The sequence below is a fragment of the Haliotis rufescens genome, unplaced genomic scaffold, assembly GCF_023055435.1.
Source record: "Haliotis rufescens isolate VD_foot unplaced genomic scaffold, xgHalRufe1.0.p SCAF_15, whole genome shotgun sequence".
NCBI lineage: Eukaryota > Metazoa > Mollusca > Gastropoda > Lepetellida > Haliotidae > Haliotis > Haliotis rufescens.
In genome coordinates, this window is record NW_025963835.1 from 1,074,957 (window position 1) to 1,094,694 (window position 19,738).

Sequence of the window (19,738 nt, forward strand, 5' to 3'; positions counted from 1 at the left end):
TCTGAACGCACACCAAAACCAAAAGTTTGCAAATGCATAACAGACTTAGCCTGTGATCAGGACTCTAGGTTTAGTGCATGAACAGGCGATGCCAGGCGGTGATCGACGGAAATGGTGGACACAGGATGTATTGAGTTCACATGACATTGACCTTTGTCATTTTCGTGTATTCATCATACGTCATAACTCATCAAGTGTGCATTAAAGGTTTGTTACTTCAACCATTGAGACATATTTTAGCTTTTTTAGCTGTATCAGCTCAACATACTTGACATGGAGGGATAACTTCTATCAACAAACCCACGGCCTCCCAGTGGGATCCCAACTATCACCATTGATCACCGAGATATTTATGACCCACCTTGAAGAAAAAGCCCTGGAAACATCGCCAATAACTCCCCTCTGCTGGTTCCGCAAAGTAGATGACACCTTTGTCATCCTTCATCCCAACAATGACCCCAGAACCCTATTGGGCCACCTGGATTACCGAAAAACCCAAATGCAGTTCACCTTGGAGGAAGAAACCAATCAGCAGATCTCCTTCCTTGATGTACTTGTACAGAAAGATAATAATGACAAACTCCAGACCACTGTTTATCGGAAACCTACCCACCTACATGTACCCACACAGATCAATACATTCACTATGCCTCCAACTATCCACCTCAAGTCAAGAAAGGAATTATCTCAACCCTTGCGAGACGAGCTCACAACATCTGTTCTACGAAACAACATCTAACATAATTCGTTCATTGCATACAGTCTAAATATTTATTTGTATATATGCATGTGTATGTGTATGAATGTGTATAGATATGGATATATATGTAAAATAGTGGTAGTTCTTTTTTCTCCCTCTCTCTGTAAAAAGTTCTGTGTAATAGGCCTATGGTCTAACACTTTTTGTGAATAAACAATATAAGATCAATGCATTCACTATGCCTCCAACTATCCACCTCAAGTCAAGATTATCTCAACCCTTGCGAGACGAGCTCACAACATCTGTTCTACGAAGCAACATCAGTTAGTTAGCACTGCTATATCTGATAGACACCTCCTACACACCATTAGTGAGTTTGCAACCCATTCCCCACGTTATACATGTAGATCCAAGGATAACACCTTAAAGAGTATGATTGACTATATCCTGGTACCCTCGTGGATAAAAGACCATGTTACCGATCTCCATGTTATAGATACATGCCCTTATACGGTGTCAGATCATCTCCCATGTTTATTATCTATGTCATTGAGAGCCTTTGGTCGAAATAATCTCATTATGAACCCCCCTGTTTAAAAATGGAACAAAGCAAGTCAAGATGATATACCCATGTACCAATGTGAATTTGGTACATATCTTAACTCCTTTCACGACTGTAATCTGTCTTGTCAGCCTGAAAATGTTGACACATATAGCGACCATATAAATACTTGCAAGTTCCAATTGTATCCCTAAAAGTGAATATAAACCTTATCTTAAACCATTCTGGAAACCTGATGGACTAAATGATGCACATTACCGTATGTGGGTTGCTCGACGTGCATGGCTAAATAACGGTAAACCCAGGGACGAAAACTCAGATTCGCGCATCTCTTATAAAACTGAAAAGAGACACTTCAGGCGCCTCTTTCGAAAATCGAAAAGGTCCAACAAAAAGAATACCCTAAGGGAGATTGAGAGGTCAGCTGAACTTGATATAAACTCTTTTTATAAAACTGTTAGAAAACAACGAGGGCGGGTGGCCGAGATACCTATACTTATAACTATAAGGACGAATGTGGTTCTACACCCTCAGCTATTTGCAGATTAAGGGGTAAATACTTTTCAGATTTAGCCAAACCCTACCATTCCGAAGGATTTGATGATGTATTTTAAGAAGATATAACTAGTAAGGTACAGATAATTAAACAAGTACAAGAGAGGCCTGACGAGGAATTGGAAAAAGAATTTACATGTCAAGAGATAAGAGAGGCCGTCAAATCCCTCACCAGGAATAAATCCCAAGGTCCGGATAAGATTATAATAGAACATATTATCTATGCAGGAGAACATCTTATTTATTCCTTACGTATAGTTTTTAATCATATGATGAAACTACAATATGTACCATATGATTATAGAATTGGTATGGTCATACCAATATACACATGTATAAGGGGAAGAATGAAAAATCTGACCCTCGAAATTATAGAGGTATTACTCTCACATCATGTCTCTGTAAACTCTTTGAAAAAATACTGCTCAAACGTATAGAAGACAAACTATGTAGGCTTAACCCAGACTTTCCTGATATGCTACAGTTTGGTTTTAGAAAAGAACATGGAGCTATTATGTCAGTATTTACTTTGATCGAAGGCATTCAGTATTACATACAAAGGGACTCTGCAGTCTGTGCAGCTTTCTTAGATAATGAAAAAGCATTTGATAGGATATGGCACGATGGATTATTTTACAAACTACAAAAACTGGGCATTAGAGGTAATACATGGAAATTACTACATCATTGTTATACAAATAGTTATGCTTATATTTCCTACCAAGGTGAACAATCAGACAGATATATGGTTCAACAAGGTGTTTGCCAAGGCAGAGTTATCTCTGCTTGGTTTTTTCTTGTTTTTATAAATGACCTCATTACAGCCCTTAGACAAGCACAATGTGGCTTTCGTGCATATGGTATGGATATTCCTGCAGTCTTGCTTGCCGACGATACTACACTTATTAGCGCATCACCGAGAGGCTTACAAACATCCCTTGATATTGTACATACATATGCCTCAAGGTGGCGCCTAACATATAATCCATCAAAAAGTGCAATGATTGTGTTCACCAAAGCAAAACGCAAGGGGTATAACTGTCATTGTAAACTTGGTAATATACACATCACTACAACTGGCTCTACGGTGTATGGTGGAATACTTCTAACATACAATCTGTCCTGTAAAGCAAGAATTGAAAAGTACTGTCAGAATGCAAGACAAAATATTAACTCCCTAAGATCTTTAGGATGAAATAGTTATGATCTTCATCCAATTTCAAGCGTGAAAATATGGCTCAGAATGATACTCAAAACCAGCCTTTATGGATGTGAATTACTCTATGACATTAAGGGTCAACATGCCGCTCTGTTGGAAGGCACGCTAAGATATTTTGCACGCATTGTACAGGGTCTTGATAAAAGATATCCTTCAGAATCTACTATTTCGAACCTTGGACTTTGGACAATTACTGCATATATTGATAAATGCAAACTTTTGTTTCTTGGTCGTTTATGCAATCTGAACTGTAATAACTTTGCAAAAGATATTTTCTGCGCGTCCATTGCAAGCCCTGTCAATTCAAAGACAATTTGTGGAGAACTTAAATCAACACTTGATAAATACAATCTGGGTCCCTACCTTCGTACATATACTCAGTACGGTACTTTCCCTCCAAAATTGAAATGGAGTAATCGTGTTAACAAAACTATATGCAAATACGAAGAACAATCATGGCTCACAAATATATCAAATAACGCAAGCATGTCCCGTTATAAGAGAATTCATACCAAATTAACATACCATGTACTTTGGCAATTAGCTTTTCTGTACCCGGAATATCGACCTGCTTTACAACTCTGCGTGAAAGTCTCATCACGCAGTAAACTTTCGAAAGAGTGCATGCTCTGTAATAGGCATGCTTTCGACTATGACAGCCACATTATTTTACATTGTGAAGCGCTGATATCAGAAAGAAATGCGTTTTTCTCTTCTCTTATTGACGTACTTGACGTTCAAAAATATGTTGATTTTGAAATGCAAGACGAAACAGATATGTTTATCAGTCTTATTTGGGGCTGAAACAAAATTTACTCACAATCTCGATCAACACACCTGGGAAACTACTATACTTCAATTCGCCTCGTATCTGTACAAACTAAGGCATCTTTTGATATATATCTTCTAGTGAAAATCTTTCATTATTTAGGTATCTGAATTTGATAAACTGTGTGTAATTGTGAATATGTTATGCCTTTTTATTGTGTTAACTGCGTGTAGTTGAATATATTGTCATTGTAATCTTCGGAATGACATCTGGAGGAAATAAAGAATCTCTCTCTCTCTCTCTCTCTATGCCTCCAACTATCCACCTCAAGTCAAGAAAGGAATTATCTCAACCCTTGCGAGACGAGCTCACAACATCTGTTCTACGAAGCAACATCTAACCACTTAAATAAGCCACCTCAAACAAGTATTAACACAGTATCGCCCTCTCTCATAACATGAGTTATCTCCCTTTCCATTTACTCCGTCGCGAAAGTCAGCCAATTTCCGGGACGTACTTGACAACAATGTCGTCTGTTTATGCGTTACTTGGCGACCGAGAGATAGAGGTCATGAAAGTTACCGAGCTGAAGGCGTATCTCCGCAATCATGGCCAATTTGTCACTGGTAAGAAGTCTGAGCTTGTTGAGAGGGCGAAAGGGGTCAGCAAACTTTGTTATCCAACAATTTCAAGTGCAACGAAGCAGGCAAGTCTCCCGTCTCGACGACTTCATGAAAAATTGATAACACCCCTCGGCGAGAGTATTCCTGATCCGAAGAATCTCGCACTTTCGGTACGGGACACTAGTGCTATTCCTGAATTCACAGAGACTGAAGTATATAAATTTTTGTTCTCACCATGAACGTGAAGCCCACAACATAAGTCGTTTGTATATTTTGAAGACAGACACGTTCACTCACTTGAGTTTAGCCATGTCTCAGATGTATGCAGCCATGCTATTGTTCGATGCAATGTTATACCATCACTGCCTACAAGCAACAGGAAGGAATGCCCAGACCACACCACATGGATTAGTTTGTCAAATGTGGCAGGCAAGATTCACCCTGCAGACTGCACTTGTGCAGCTGGGTAAGTGGGCCTATTTTGCATTTTTCATATATATATTTCTGCTCCCCCGTATTCAATGGTAAAGAGATTACTTTGCTCACACTCCGCCTATTACTTTCAAGGCAAACAATTATTGCAGTGCCCATGGCAAAATATTTGCAAATAAAAATAATGCATATTTATAATAAGCATGAGCAATATTTTAGTACCATATGGCATGAAGACAAAACTTCTAATAATAAGCATATATACATAATTTTGCGATTTTTTCTTTTAATCTTTTAACCTTCAGGGCCGGTGAAGCTTGTAATGATATTGCTGCATTGTGCCACTGTTTAGCTGACGTAACAACAAGGAGGAAAGCAGGAACTACATCATGCACATCCCAACCATGCCAGTTGAACAACCGTACAAGAGGAAACTTAGTCCGAAGAGACCCGAAGATGTTAACTTTAGAAAGTCATCCCGTGATGTACATAGAGAGAAAATAAAGATGGAAATTAGTTCCAATTCAGATAAGAGTTGTAATGAAAAAACATCTGACATTAAACCCATTATCAACTGTCAGAGATATAAACAGAAACTTGAAAGTAAGAACTCAAATGCTGCCTGGTTAAAGATTTATACAGACACTTCTACACCATCAAACATGAAACCCTCTTTACCTCCCCTTCGTAACATTTCCTTTTCACATTGTGATCATGTATCTCTTCATTCGACTAATTGTCAGGATGAAATGCAGGCATCATTAGATTGTATGCATGGATGGTTTGATGGTTTGTTGTTTTATGACGCACTCATCAGTATTCCAGCTATATGAAGGGTTGCAAAGCAAACCAGCCTAAGTCACTTTTTGCAACTTTAAAGGAGAGGCAAAAAACGCTACTTTTTTAATTGTACAAGGAAATGAAAAAAAAATTCTGCTAACTTTTAGCAAAAAAGGAAAACAATTATAACCATGGTAGAGAAAATAGTAGAGTTACTTGTTCATATCGTGGAAAATCGAAAATATCGTATTTTGATGCAAAAAGAGACAGCCTAAGTCAGTGTATTTTTTTAATGCAAGAGAACCTTAGTCATTAAAATCCTGTAGGAGCACAACCTAAGTCAAAATTATTTCTTTTTAAAATTATATTTTTACTTGTTTCACCTGAGATTCGTCATAATTATACAAGAAAAATAATATTTGATAAACCCTATAGTTTCCATGAAAAGTTTCTACATGATATTTTAGTATTCAATGAAGCATCACCAAACATCAATACGCTATCAATCGTAAGCAGAATGATAAAAATACAGATTTTGAAACAGTTGAGCATCTTTCAAGAGGGAATCATTCAAAACATGTGCATTGGTAGTTCCTCTGCACATAATACCATCATCATTGACATGATCATGTACCCCGAAGGTATACACGTTCAACTGTCTGCTATAATACATTTCTGTGTGAGTTAGGTTTGGAAGCATAAAATTCTGTTGATAGTCAAATGAATACATGTCCACAGTGGCTCTTGAACACAAAGTTTCCTCATCGAAGGTGCGATGTGTATCGTTCCAGGAAACCTTTGCTTGAAGTTTGTCTTCTTTCATTTCAGCATATGACTGATCTGCTAAAGTAACATGCACAGTTTTCTCTTCTACCAGTGTTGCCTTCTCCTGATCATTTTCTGTAACCTTTATTTTGGCTTCCAGCAAGTCGCATGTTCCACATGTGTCAGTTCTTGGGTATCCAAAGGACAGAGAGTATTCATTAAATATTTTCCGGTATTGCTGTTCTGGAATTTGTCCTTTGTACTTTTCACCTTGCAGAATACTTTCCCATGCCTCAGGTTCATGTTCTTTTACACACATTCTCCACATTCTTCTAATGTTGAGATTAGCAGGCAAGTACCGTTTGTGTGGATTGTCATTTGGTGAATTATGAGACTTCAGAGGGTAAAGCTTTGATTTGGAACAGAATGTGCAACAGAGGAAGCATCAACTGCTGTTAAACACCCAACACCTTCAAGGTCCTGAACATCAACTTGCGCAGCAACTATATTACTGTAAAGCAATGGAACCGAGTATTTTGCGACAGAATGAATCACATCTGTCAAGATATTGGTATGATAATTCATGGGACTCATGTCGTTCGTGTCAGAATGTGCAGAGGAAGTATCATCAGATGTCATGTCCTTATCTGAACATTCTTCCGTCTCAAGAACACAGTTAACAGTATTTTTTATTGCAGTCTCACTCCTATCATCAAGAAGTTCTGCCACGGAACCACTGTGATCGTCAGTTTCACTATCCTCATCGAATAGCATCTGGACAACTTACATCCCAAAACAATACGTCAGTCAGGCAGATTCACTTTTGTCACAAACCTGTAATCTTTTTGGATAAGATATTGAGTAAACCCATCGGGGATGAGTTAGAAGAGAATCTGGTATCAACTGCATTATACAATGTCCAAAACACACTTCAGCCACATATTCATTGACTAATTGAGACCATTCAATTGTTTGTTCATTTGGAAAAATCCCCCAAAAGGCCAGATCTTTGTTTCCATTCAACATCTGACGTGCCGTCAGTGGTGATATTGGTGCAGAGTTGCAAATTTTCACAGATCGAAGGTCTGGCATGGCATTGACAAATTCAACTTGATCCTCTCCTCTGATTTCTATCAGCCCATGAGTTTTTAGGTGTGTTAAACGCGAACACATTTCAAAACCACGACAGACATCACATACGTCATAGTCTGTCCATCCTGAGACTGTTAATTCTTTTAGACTTTTCATTAGGCCTGCACATTACACACTGCATAGAGGATACATGTAGTGTTGTTAGCAGTAGTTTTGTCGCGTTTGTGCATAGAGGTAAGTAGTTTGAAAAATCTATGTGTTCATCACTTTCACTACTCTGAGATATGTTCAACCATTGTCTGTTGACAGCAGCTACATCTCTTACGATGTAGCAAGGTGGAAGATACTGAAAGATCTCAAATAAAACTTCAAGAGGAAGTCTGTTCATCGGATATCAGAAATCTGCAAGACAAAATGAATTTTGACAATATATTTAACCAAAATCCACAAAAATGTGGATAATATTACATATTATAACGAAGTATGTAAAGTCTACATCTGATATAAATAATTAAAATGCTTTTTTTAGGGTGACAATTTATTCATTACACTCTTCCAACAGTTCAAGCCAAAACAACCTAAGTAAAAAAATCCTAAATTGACTTTTCTTAATACCAAATGATAATCAATATCTGTGTTCATGCTTTTTTGATAATAACAGTTGAAAAATGAAAATTGTCTCATGAACGGCCTATTGATACTCACCTTATATAGTCAAGAATTCGGCAATATGGAGACGACCCTTTTTAGGACACCATGTGCTTCGATGTCTTTTTTGTCTTCTTTGTAGAAGAGTTATGGTGCAAAACAACCTAAGTTAGAGTACTTACAGGCGGAAACGACTTAAGTATGACTAAGGTCATTTTTGCAAAAAAATTCTTATTTTGAGACACTGTTTCGGGTTAAAAATCGTTTAAATCCAAGAAAAAGTTATATTTAGGTAATAGAGCTTAAAGAGTACTTTCTATTTTTGTTATTATACAAAAACAGCCTAAGAAGGACTTAGGCTGTTTTGCTTTCCAAACCTTCATATGACGGCGGTCTGTAAATAAATCGAGTCTGAACCAGACAATCCAGTGATTAATATCATGAGCATCGATCCAGGCAATTGAGTGAGTTGGTATGGTTTTACGCAGCTTTTAGCAATATTCCAGCAATATCACGGCGGGGGACACCAGAAATGGGCTTCACACATTGTGCCCATGTCGGGAATCAAACCCGGGTCTTCGGCGTGACGAGCAAACGCTTTAACCACTAGGCTACCCGACCGCCCCTATCCACGCAATTGGGATCGGTGACATGCAACAACCAAGTCAAGACATATATGTATGCCAAAGTCTTACTTGTGTGCTTGTATACTGTATGAACAATCTGATATGATTAGACGATGTACTGCTCAAAACAAAATGATGGCTATGTTCATACTATTGTTTTTTTTTTTGTAGGCTTTTGTTTGCAGGCAGTTAGACTGGTACATTAGAATGGATCATGTATTGAACTGTATGATTTTGATCAGTTGATACTAAAACCTGATATTGATTAAAGAAAGGACTGCAGCCGAAATGTATGGAAACAGGTGTATTATATGTAGTATATGCATGTACATCTATATGCCATGTTCTTACCTATGTGCACATATACTGTATGAACAATCTGTTTACATTCCATATGATTGGATGATATAATGTTGGATATTTGTAGCGCACATGACTGGAACATGTAATGATGGTTACTGCTTCAATGTACAATGTTATTGAAACGTCTTTGTAATTAAATTACTTCACCTCTTGTTGATAAATATTAATTCAACAAACAATACAATACATATTTAGTTCACATGTCTTTTTGTTGTTTTTCCTTAGCCATCTGCTTTGATAGCATATAGCAGCTTTGCAGCTCAAAGATACGCCATGCTTTTAAACATGTTCATGTCAACACCATGATAACCAAGACACATATAAATCACCAAAATTATTTTATTGATGAACTGATCATTATGTTCGGATCCATATTGATTCACTGTCAGCAATATGGGTAAAATGTGGATTGCTGTTGAACAGCAAGAGATACATTATTATTACAGTTTAATATTTAACATGGTTATTACTGTTGAATTTTCTAGACCATTCAGTCTAACAAATTTAAGTCAAGTCCTTATTGCAGTATTTAGGCCTCAGGCTCAGAGTATGTTTTACAAGCATGAATATAAATTATGTGAAAAATAACTATTTGGCATTTACATATGGATACATAGAGCATGAATCAAAACATGTCACAAGGCACTACAAAGTCGTTTCAGTAAATTATCTCCCTTTGTGTGGGCTTAACTGTTCACGAGCTTTCCTAACTGGTGTACTGCACAATATAAACAAAGGCACATTTTCAAACATACTAGTACTGTCATCAGTCAATTATTTCATTAATCTGTCCATATTACATTTTCATGAGAATGAATATCATTTAAGGACAGGAGGCGGTTGCAAATGTCTCAAAAATACACATATATGCGATATTTTTGTTACCTGCGAAGCCATTGTGATGGGAATAGTTCCTTGTAATATGCGAAAGTTCTTAATTCTTTCCATTTGGCGCTCAACATGAATCCTAAAATGGGCAAGTTTTCTTGTTACAGTCAGTTGTTGCTTTTTAGTTTTAAATGGGGGAATAATGAGGTCAATACCTCTAGGTGTAGTTAAATCAGAGATCAGAAAACCTTTATCTGCCATAATAGCATCACCTTGCTTCCACATTCATCAATTTGCCTCATAACATGTGGCCTCCCACCATCGGATGTGGATCAAACAATGCTTCAAATGTTGATACACTCCAGTGTAAAACATAACACTTTCATTAGAGCACCTGATATCCTCATAGGTCAATGTTGGTCTGTCAGCTTGAATACCAACAGATTCAACTGTTTGGGTGCTTGCATTACAATAGCTACTTTCATTATCTAATGTCTGACTTCCAACTGATGTGACATGTTCTTAAAATGTTTGGGTACATTTATTAACATAAAGACTGATCAACGTTTGAGAACCACAGTAGTCATGATGACTGAGGGAATGTTCAAGTCTCGATACAATTCCTGCAGGTATACGTGAATCCTCTGCAGACACATCACACAGACTTGTATCCTCCATGTGTGAAGCAATTTCATCAACATTATCAATGTGCAGATCCTCGCCAATACCTTGATTCAAAACAGTCTCGCATGTGGTTCCAGGCATAAGATGGGACGCATTCTGTAGATGAAGATAAAATTATCAAACATCAGCTGATATATTTTTCAGGAATGTATGTACTTATTTGGGAAAATGAATGTTATCGATTTTTCTTGCTTACCAAAATGTTTTTATGAGTCATGTATAATTAGATCTATGTCTAAATTTTGTTTGGAATTTACATTCTTAAAGCCAAATTTATCCTGAATAAAATAAGAAATATTAAAAATTAAACTCAGTAATTGATCTTAATATGAACAATACTTGGGTCTTGGCTCCTAAAGTTGTAGGACAGCCTAATTATGCTAATGGAATAACTTGTTTTAACAAAAACACATTGTGTGTACATAACAGGCTTCTCCATTCCCAAATATAACTACATCTAATATCTACTCTACTGTATAAACATTGCCTTCTACATAGTATATATATATATATATATAGATATAGATATAGATATATATATAGACTTGTATCACTTGCTTGTATCACTTGCTTGATAACGGTGATAGAACCAGCACCGACACGTCACTCTTAATTGTAAAAAAGAAGTAGTCCATCCAATAATTCTTATCCTTACTTAGTAACTGAAGCTAATTTTCCTGCTGAACAGCGAGATAGATTTCTGAGGGACCATTTAGTGTTTGGAATGAACTCTGATCATGTCAGAAAAGAATGCTTGAAGCAAGGTAACAGCCTGACACTAGAACAAGTCGTCAGTATGGCCAAAACCAAGGTATCAGCTAGTAAACAACTCCAACGCATGTCATCAAATACAGAAGAAGTAAATGCATTGAAGAGACCTTTGAGCCCAGCACCACAACCAGTTACACTCCCACCCCCAGAGCTCCCAGAATCTACCCAGGTATACTCTGAAGGGGCGTAGATTTCGGCAGCTTACACCGGTAAACAACTGTAACCGATTTTAGTGTGGAGGCAACATCAAAAGTCCAAGACACTGGTTACGGGGTGAGAACGTTTTATTCCCGGTCAATTAAACACACCCTGAAACAATATATCATTCAATATATACAGCGTCATACAATATACCTGAGGCTTAAAAACAGTCCATTACACAAATTAGGTGAAACAAATGACAGATCGTATGACAATACAACAAGGGGAGATAACTCCTTGATTAACTCATATCTTCAAAATATCTTCAAATTAAATATGACACAGACGTCTTAATGCAATACGCATATCAAATAGAATAGATGTGATACTCAGTATCACATAAACATACGGGATGCAAAATAGCATAGTTCCTACCCGCTGTATGGCACTAGGGTGCACACGACGTTCACCAAGCTCCGCAAAGTCAGATATACCAAGCATACCTAAAATCCGTGTAAACAATATGCAACATTAATTCTACAGTAACTACAAATCAACATAGCTATTATCATTACCAACACCTGGAACACATCAAAACAACTTAGGCTAAAACCACATTCGTACTTACATTCACATATACACTATTCTTCCTCTCATATATGAAATCAGTCAATCAAACACTCAAACATGCAACAATTCACTCATAGGAAAAATATAATTACCTGAATGAATTATATGAGTTATTTGATAGTTATTTGTATTGATTCTATACTCTGAAATGCACTAAAACCTGACTGAAGTGTTATTTACATTTAGGTTAGATTTACCATTATTAAGGTTGAATTTACTTGTTTTATTTATATCCACACAATACAAATATAACATATAAAGTGTACACACTCATAAACCAATGTAAGAGATTAAACTAACCTGTGAGGTATTTGCATTTGTTTATGACTCCATGGTATTACAATCCTGATGATGCAAAGAGTGACTGTGAAGTGCAGCTTTGAATTAGGAAAGAGGGCAGGAGTTTGAATGATCCAATCGGTGTTCATTAAATCAGGCCACGTAATAATGTGGTAGCCCTACCTATCTACCCTTAATCATATTAGAATGAAACTAACTATAGAGCTAATAATAGACTCAACCTTCTGTGTCCTTATAATTATAGCCTGTATCAAAAATGACCAAACCTGTTGATAGAACAAAATACATTCATTAGTTAAAATCAGAAATAATACACCTGCAATTCATAATGCAATTGTCATTATACAAATATCAATGCAACACTTAAATGACTTAAAACTAATATTTACATAACTATATAATACAATAATATGTATCTGCCACACACTTCCCCCCCACAAGGAAATGTCGTCCTCGTCATTTTCCTTTACCGGTGATGAGATCCAAAATAGCATCTGATGCTCTGTGTTGTTGGCTGCCAAATACGCCCTCAGCTAAGAGTGAGCTGAGGTAGTTAGCTCGCACAAGCCAATCCGGTTGAGCCACTGCAGAGAAGGCAAACTCTCCTCCTGACATCCACCTAGGCTGTGTCCGAGCTCGGGTAGACCGCCTGGGTTGGGGAGTAGGAGTCTGCATCTGGGGTAGAGGTTCTTGATGTTCTTCTGTATCTACAGTAAGTATCAGATGGTCTGGTGACTGATTCTGGCCATGGGTGTCACGGCCGGCGTCGTCAACATCTTCAGGAGATGGATTCCGTCCATGCGAGTCATGGTCAGCATCATCAATCTCTTCTGGAGATGTATTCCGTCCATGCGAGTCACGGTCAGCGTCATCAATCTCTTCTCCTTCTCTGACAGAATTATCGTCTCCCAAGTCTGGTGCCTGTTCTGTCTCATCTTCAGCTGGCCTGTCAGCTGCATCGTCAGCAGACACTGAAGTACGTGAAGGATATTCATAGATGACCGACTCATCTCCATTTTCATCCTCATCAGATGTAACAGGGCCGGTTCAAGTTTAGGTGAAGTTTTCCTCTGTTTCCTAGGCTTTGGAACTGGTGTAGGTTTTTCTGTGGCTGATTCTGGTTCAGGTGAAGTTATCCTAGGTTTTCTATGCTTTGGAACTGGTATTTCTTGAAGTGGAAGAGACCCAACTGGCAACAGGAGATTCCGATGTAGTGTCTTCTTCTTCCCCTCCCCATTCTCCTTACCAAGAACATACACTGGTATGGAAGGAGTAGGTTGATCCAAAACGACATAGACATCTTCTTCCCATTTATCCGCCAGTTTGTGTCTCCCATCGAAAGCAACGATCTTCACCAGAACTCTGTCCCCAGGCTCTACTGTTGCAGCTCTGGCCCTATGATCATAATAGGTCTTCTGTTTAGACTGAGCCTTTCTTGCTGATGATGAAGCTACGTCGTAGGCGCGTTTTAGACGTTCCTTTAGAGATCTGGTATAATCCAACCTTGACCTAAATGTTCCAGGATGGATATCAAGTCCGAATGCGAGGTCAACTGGCAACCGAGGAGGTCTCCCAAACATCAAGAAGAATGGAGATAGTGATGTTGTCTCATGGCGGGTACAGTTGTAAGCATGGACTAATGGACCTACATGTGCCTTCCAATTCTTCTTGCTGTCTGGATCCAAAGTACCAAGCATGTTGCAAAGTGTGCGATTAAAACGTTCACACATTCCGTTGCCCATAGGATGGTAAGGGGTGGTACGTGACTTGTCGATTTTTAACATTTGGCATAACTCTGACATCAGCTTCCCAACAAAGTTGGCACCTTGGTCTGAATGAATCCTCCTTGGTAATCTGTAGTGTACAACAAAATTGTTGAAGAAAGCTTCAGCTGTGGTCTTTGCTGTCATATTCTTAGTTGGATATGCCTGAGCGTAGCGTGTGAAATGATCAGTGATTACCAGAACATGTTGTTGTCCACCTTTGGAAGGTTCCAAACTAAGATAATCCATACACACTAACTCTAGTGGCTGTGATGTCTGAATGTTTACTAGTGGAGCACGGCTTGTAGTAGCTGTCTTTCGTCGCAGACATCGTGCACACTTCTGCAAATGAAGTTCGACGTCCTTGGTCATTCCTGACCAGTAGAACCTATCCCGTAATAGGGAAATTGTTCTGTCTCTGCCAGGGTGGCCAATGTTGTCATGTAGACTATGCAGAGCTGCTTCACGACATCTAGATGGAAGAACCAGTTGCTCCTGCTCAGCCCCATCCACACTGATCACTCTGTATAGCACTCCTCTCTTCAGCCTGAAATGATTGAAACTCTTCAGTAATGCAATCATCTCCTTGTCGCCAATGAAGCGAGATCGATCTGGTCTAGTTCTGTTTGTGAGATGTTGAATGATTTCAACTAGGGCAGAGTCCTTGGCTTGATATTTCCTCCAGTCCCTTGCATTCATATCGCATCTGTCCTCCGTCTCCTCTTCATCTTCAACTATAGAAGCTGAGAGACACAAACTCTCCATTAAGTTGGTAGTATGAATGGCTCCACAAATGGCATTAACAGAGTCGGTAGGAATCTGTCCCATCTGATTTGATTCATTCCAACCGGGTAAACGACACAGCGTGTCTGCATCAGTATTGGCTGAACCTGGTCTATACCTTATGCTGAAGTTGTAACTTGCAAGGGCTGCAAGCCATCGATGTCTTGTTGCATCTAGACGAGCAGTAGTCAGGACATAGGTGAGAGGATTGTTATCTGTCACTACTTCAAAGTGATGTCCGTATAGGTAGTCATGGAATTTCTCAGAGACTGACCATTTGAGACATAGAAACTCAAGTTTATGCGCTGAATAGTTTCTTTCAGAAGGAGTTAAACTCTGGCTTGCATACGCAATGACACGCAGATGGTCCTCTTGTCGTTGATATAAAACAGCACCTAAACCCTGTGTGGAAGCATCAGTGTGCAATTCAAAAGGCTTTGAATAATCGGCATAACCAAGCACCGGTGGTGTAGTAAGTCTTGTCTTCAGGGTCTTAAAAGCATCCTCTTGTACTGGTCCCCAATTCCAATCAACCTTCTTAGTTTGTTGACGTGACTTCTTGGATCCAGTCTTGGGCATAAGCTCTGACAATGGTCTTGCAATTTTTGAGAAATCTTTGACAAACTTTCTGTAGTAGCCAGCGAATCCCAAGAAGCGTCGGACATCCTCTGGAGTTGTTGGTGTTGGCCAGTCTTTAATCTTTTCTACTTTCTCTGGGTCAGCCTCAATACCATCCTCAGAGACAATATATCCAACGTATCGGACTTTGCGCTTAAAGAACTTGCACTTCTTAGGAGCAAGTTTAAGTCCACACTGCTCAAGTCTCCGGAAGACCAATTCCAACCGTTCTACATGTTCTTCATATGTCCTTGAGAATATGATGAGGTCGTCCAAGTAAATTAAACAGATCTTGAGATGTAGGCCTTCTAGACACTGTTCCATTAATCTTTGATACGTGGCTGGTGCATTGGACAATCCAAAGGGCATCCGGTTATATTCGAAAAATCCGAGTGGACCGACGGTAAATGCTGTCCTCTGTTTGTGTGCCTCCTCAAGTTCAACCTGATGATATCCACTTTTCATATCCAGCAAAGAGAAGAATTTCATCCCACCCAAACAGTCTAACAGTTCTTCAATGCGCGGTAAAGCATAGGAATCCTTAATTGTCCGATTATTAAGCTGGTGAAAATCTATGCACATCCTCAGGCGGCCATCCTTCCTCCTTGCCAAAACAACATTAGATGCCCAAGGACTATGCGAAGGTCTGATAACTCCTGCTGATAGAAGTTCCTGTAGATGTGTTCTGACTTCCTCGTACATTGCTGGAGGGATGCGCCTATGTCTCTGCTTGAAAGGAGTGGAATTCTCAAGATCTATTCGATGATGAACTAAGTCAGAGTGCCCAAGATCTTCATCATGCTTAGAGAAGATATCCTTAAACTTCATGATGACATCAAGTCCTTTCTGGAATTCATCAGATGTAAGTCCCTCTTTTTCTATCTCCACTTGGTCCATCAGTGTTGTAGAGTCTACTGGCAGACAAGTTGGTGGACCTTGAAGAGTGACTGGCTGTATCTCGCAAAGTAAAGACCTGGGTGGGACAACAACTGTCCTGGTGGTGATGTTGGAGACATGAACCTCTACAACATCTGAACTTGACCCATCATATGAAATGAGCGTAGGGGCTAGGTCAACAGCATCTGGAAGGTATGAGTGTTGAGTTGGCTGTAAAAGGGCACAGACGGGTGGTGACCTAAGTCCTCTTGTAATGTATCCTCTAATAATGACATTACTGTTCGCAGGAATCACCATGTTCCTTGTCTCTGCACTCTTAACCAGTCCCAACTTCCCATCATTCCGAGAAAGATCCTTGTCATGCAAGACAATGCTCCGATATGCTAAATACCATGGGGTATGTAAATCAGCTTTCTGTAAAAATTGGTGTCCATGCGACTTCTTACAGTCATCCAGTAAACATCTCAAAATGTTTGTTCCAAGTAAAGCTGGGACTCTAGCATTATATCTTGTGTCTGGTACAATCAGGAATAAACAGGGTATTTCCTCTTTTGTTGTAACTCCTCTACCTGCAGTGTTACTCCAACTTCTATAAATCCCTTATATGGCAGAGACTCACCTCCGGCACACTCAATGTCTAAGACATCATCAAGTGGCTCTATTGGAATATGTTGCAAATGTTGGAGGTAGAATGATTCCGAGATGACAGAAACTGTGGCTCCAGTATCCAATAAGGCATGAACTGGTACACTGTCTATGGTAACTTCCACTTCATTGGCCATTCCTATCAATCCTCCAGGTACCCGCTTATCCTTAGGGCTCCTAAGTAAACCTATAGGTGGCCCTTCCCCATAGGCCTGGGCAAGTTTAAAGGGTGTCTTAGGTGATCTAGTCTTACTCGACATCCACGTGCGATATGGCCAAGATATCCACACCGGTAGCACCTAGGTGGACCTTGCACTTGTGTGTATCTGCTTGAATATGAACCAGGTTCATAAGTGACATCTCGTCTTGGCTGCTGCTGATCACCTTCAACCTGTGTAAAAGGTCCAAAAGCAGACTGAGGTTGAAAGTACCTGTCCTGTGGTGAAGAGCCATAACTTGGATGGGCATCTTTCCGCTGAGGCTTGGTAATGTTTCCTTGATGTCTGTCTGACTGACCATGAAGTCTCTGAGGTATGGAAGGGTTGTTGTAAACTTGTTGGTTTACTTGTGCTTGAGCCTGACTCTGCTCCTTCAACTCGGATATCTCTTTCCGGATCTCCTCTATCATGACTTTGAGATATGTGACTTCCTCCTTAGTTGCAGCAGCACCAGAAGCATTCGAAGTAGTAACCATCCTAGCTGTGGCTGACTGCTTCTTTGTTGGTATTCCAGACTTGTCTCTTTTTAGGTCAAACTCTATCTCTCTCAAACAAAGTAGTAGGTCATCGAAGTTGTTGATGGCATCAAACTTATGAGCAGCAACACCCTTCAGTCCAGACTTGAGTCCATCCCACATACGAGTCCTCAACATCTCATCCTGTTCTTCCTCTGCAGAATGACATCATGGGAGTGGGTCTTAGACTGGAGTAGACAGTCAACTTCAAATCGCCATAAGTCATAGGGAGTATCTTTGCCTGCTTCTCCACTGAAGAAGGGTATCCTGGGAAAATAATGAAATGAAGCAGTGGGATTTTGTCCTTCCTTGACTGGTGCTGATGGAAGAGGTGGCTTGACATCTGGTCCAATGATCAATCCTTCCTGTTTGGACGTGTCTTTGAGCCAAGTCTTGAAATCTTCAGTGTTGTCTATCTTTGGTGCCATTCCCATCTTCTCGAAGATGGTTAGCATGCTCTTAAGTTCCTCCTGATTGAGTTCCATGGTGCAGGTTGGTAGACAAGGTTAATATAATAGTTGGAAGCAAATGCTAACGGAAAGCACACAATTATCCCAAAGTAACTCAGTTACCAAAAACCAAAGCTTGAAATTGCAAGCAAAAGGATGCTATGAACTTGTTCATTCAAAGATGAACTGTATCCACAGGGATACGTACCCTTTGGTAATATGACAACACCCACATACAGGTTCGATGGTTTCAGATAAGGTTAGATAAGTGTATGGCTAACTACCAGTGAACACCTAAAACAACTAGTGGCACTATGGTAACAGCAAGACAGAAGCTGAAAGAAAACAAGTAGCATTAATGTTGCCCAACGGAGTCACACCTGGAATGAAACAATTTAATAAATTCATCAGTGGCCAACCTTGATGCAGGAAGGAAGGAAGCAGACTGGAAGCAGCGAAACCAAAACCCCAAAACTTGACTGAAGCAGACTAAGTGAACACCTAGCTCATTGGCAATAATCAACTTATGTATGTTATCTCACAAAGACAAACAAAGTTAAACAGAACTAAATATCACAGCATCTACTAAACCAATGTTGAGCCTAAATGAATCACCAACCAATACACACAATCCAAAGCGGCAATATATGAATAGGGTTAGTATTGGTATACTAGTGCAAAGTAAAGTGCAGTGTTATAGGAGTGTTATTTGCCTATATAATATGGTTGCTATATAAATGTTTACTAAAAATAGTTTACAATGGTTTAATGTTTATTTATTTGCAATATTTGATATATATATCTATATATGTCGTTGTTTTTAATATTATTATTTTAAGTAAGCAAAGTATAAGGTGTAAAGAAGAATCAAATTAAATCACTTACTCGCAATCAACCACACAAAGAAATAATCTAACTATGATGGATGTAAATGACCTATGTCTAAATTAAACACATGATGTCAAGTAAACAACTAAATAACAGAAATAATTACATCTTTATTGCTTGGCTTGGGTAGGTAGTAAGAAATAAACTTAAGTCCAAAATCTATTCTAATATGGTGAAAGCTATCTAATATCTAATAACTAAGTGTTGGTACCAACATAAGCATAACATGTTAAGCCGGCAATGCACAATTTACAATACAAACAAAAGCTACAGCAATGAATTATCTAAACAAAGGTATACCCGGGGTACGAAATCATAATGGAAGAGTTACATAGCTAGCATGTCCTTCATGGGAGTCATATAAACTGTCTCTTGAATGTCAACAACACAATTCACATGCACCAGTCACATGGTGTCAAGAATATTCCTCACAGTACCGATTATATATGTGGATGAACAATCACTCGACTGGAG

At 39.0% G+C, this 19,738-nt stretch overlaps 1 protein-coding gene and 1 long non-coding RNA gene across 2 annotated transcripts in view; one reads left to right on the forward strand and one right to left on the reverse strand.

Moving 5' to 3' along the window:
• The first annotated feature begins 352 nt into the window (after positions 1 to 352).
• LOC124142168 lies at positions 353 to 739 on the forward strand. The gene has a single exon (XM_046510458.2). The coding sequence runs from the start codon at positions 353 to 355 to the stop codon at positions 737 to 739; it is 387 nt and encodes a 128-aa protein (XP_046366414.2).
• Positions 740 to 9,501: 8,762 nt separating this feature from the next.
• LOC125380031 overlaps positions 9,502 to 19,738 on the reverse strand; it is a 68,638-nt gene continuing 58,401 nt past the window's right edge. Inside the window, exon 4 of the long non-coding RNA XR_007220990.1 lies at positions 9,502 to 10,742. This is a non-coding gene — a long non-coding RNA (uncharacterized LOC125380031). The remainder of the gene's footprint in view (positions 10,743 to 19,738) is intronic.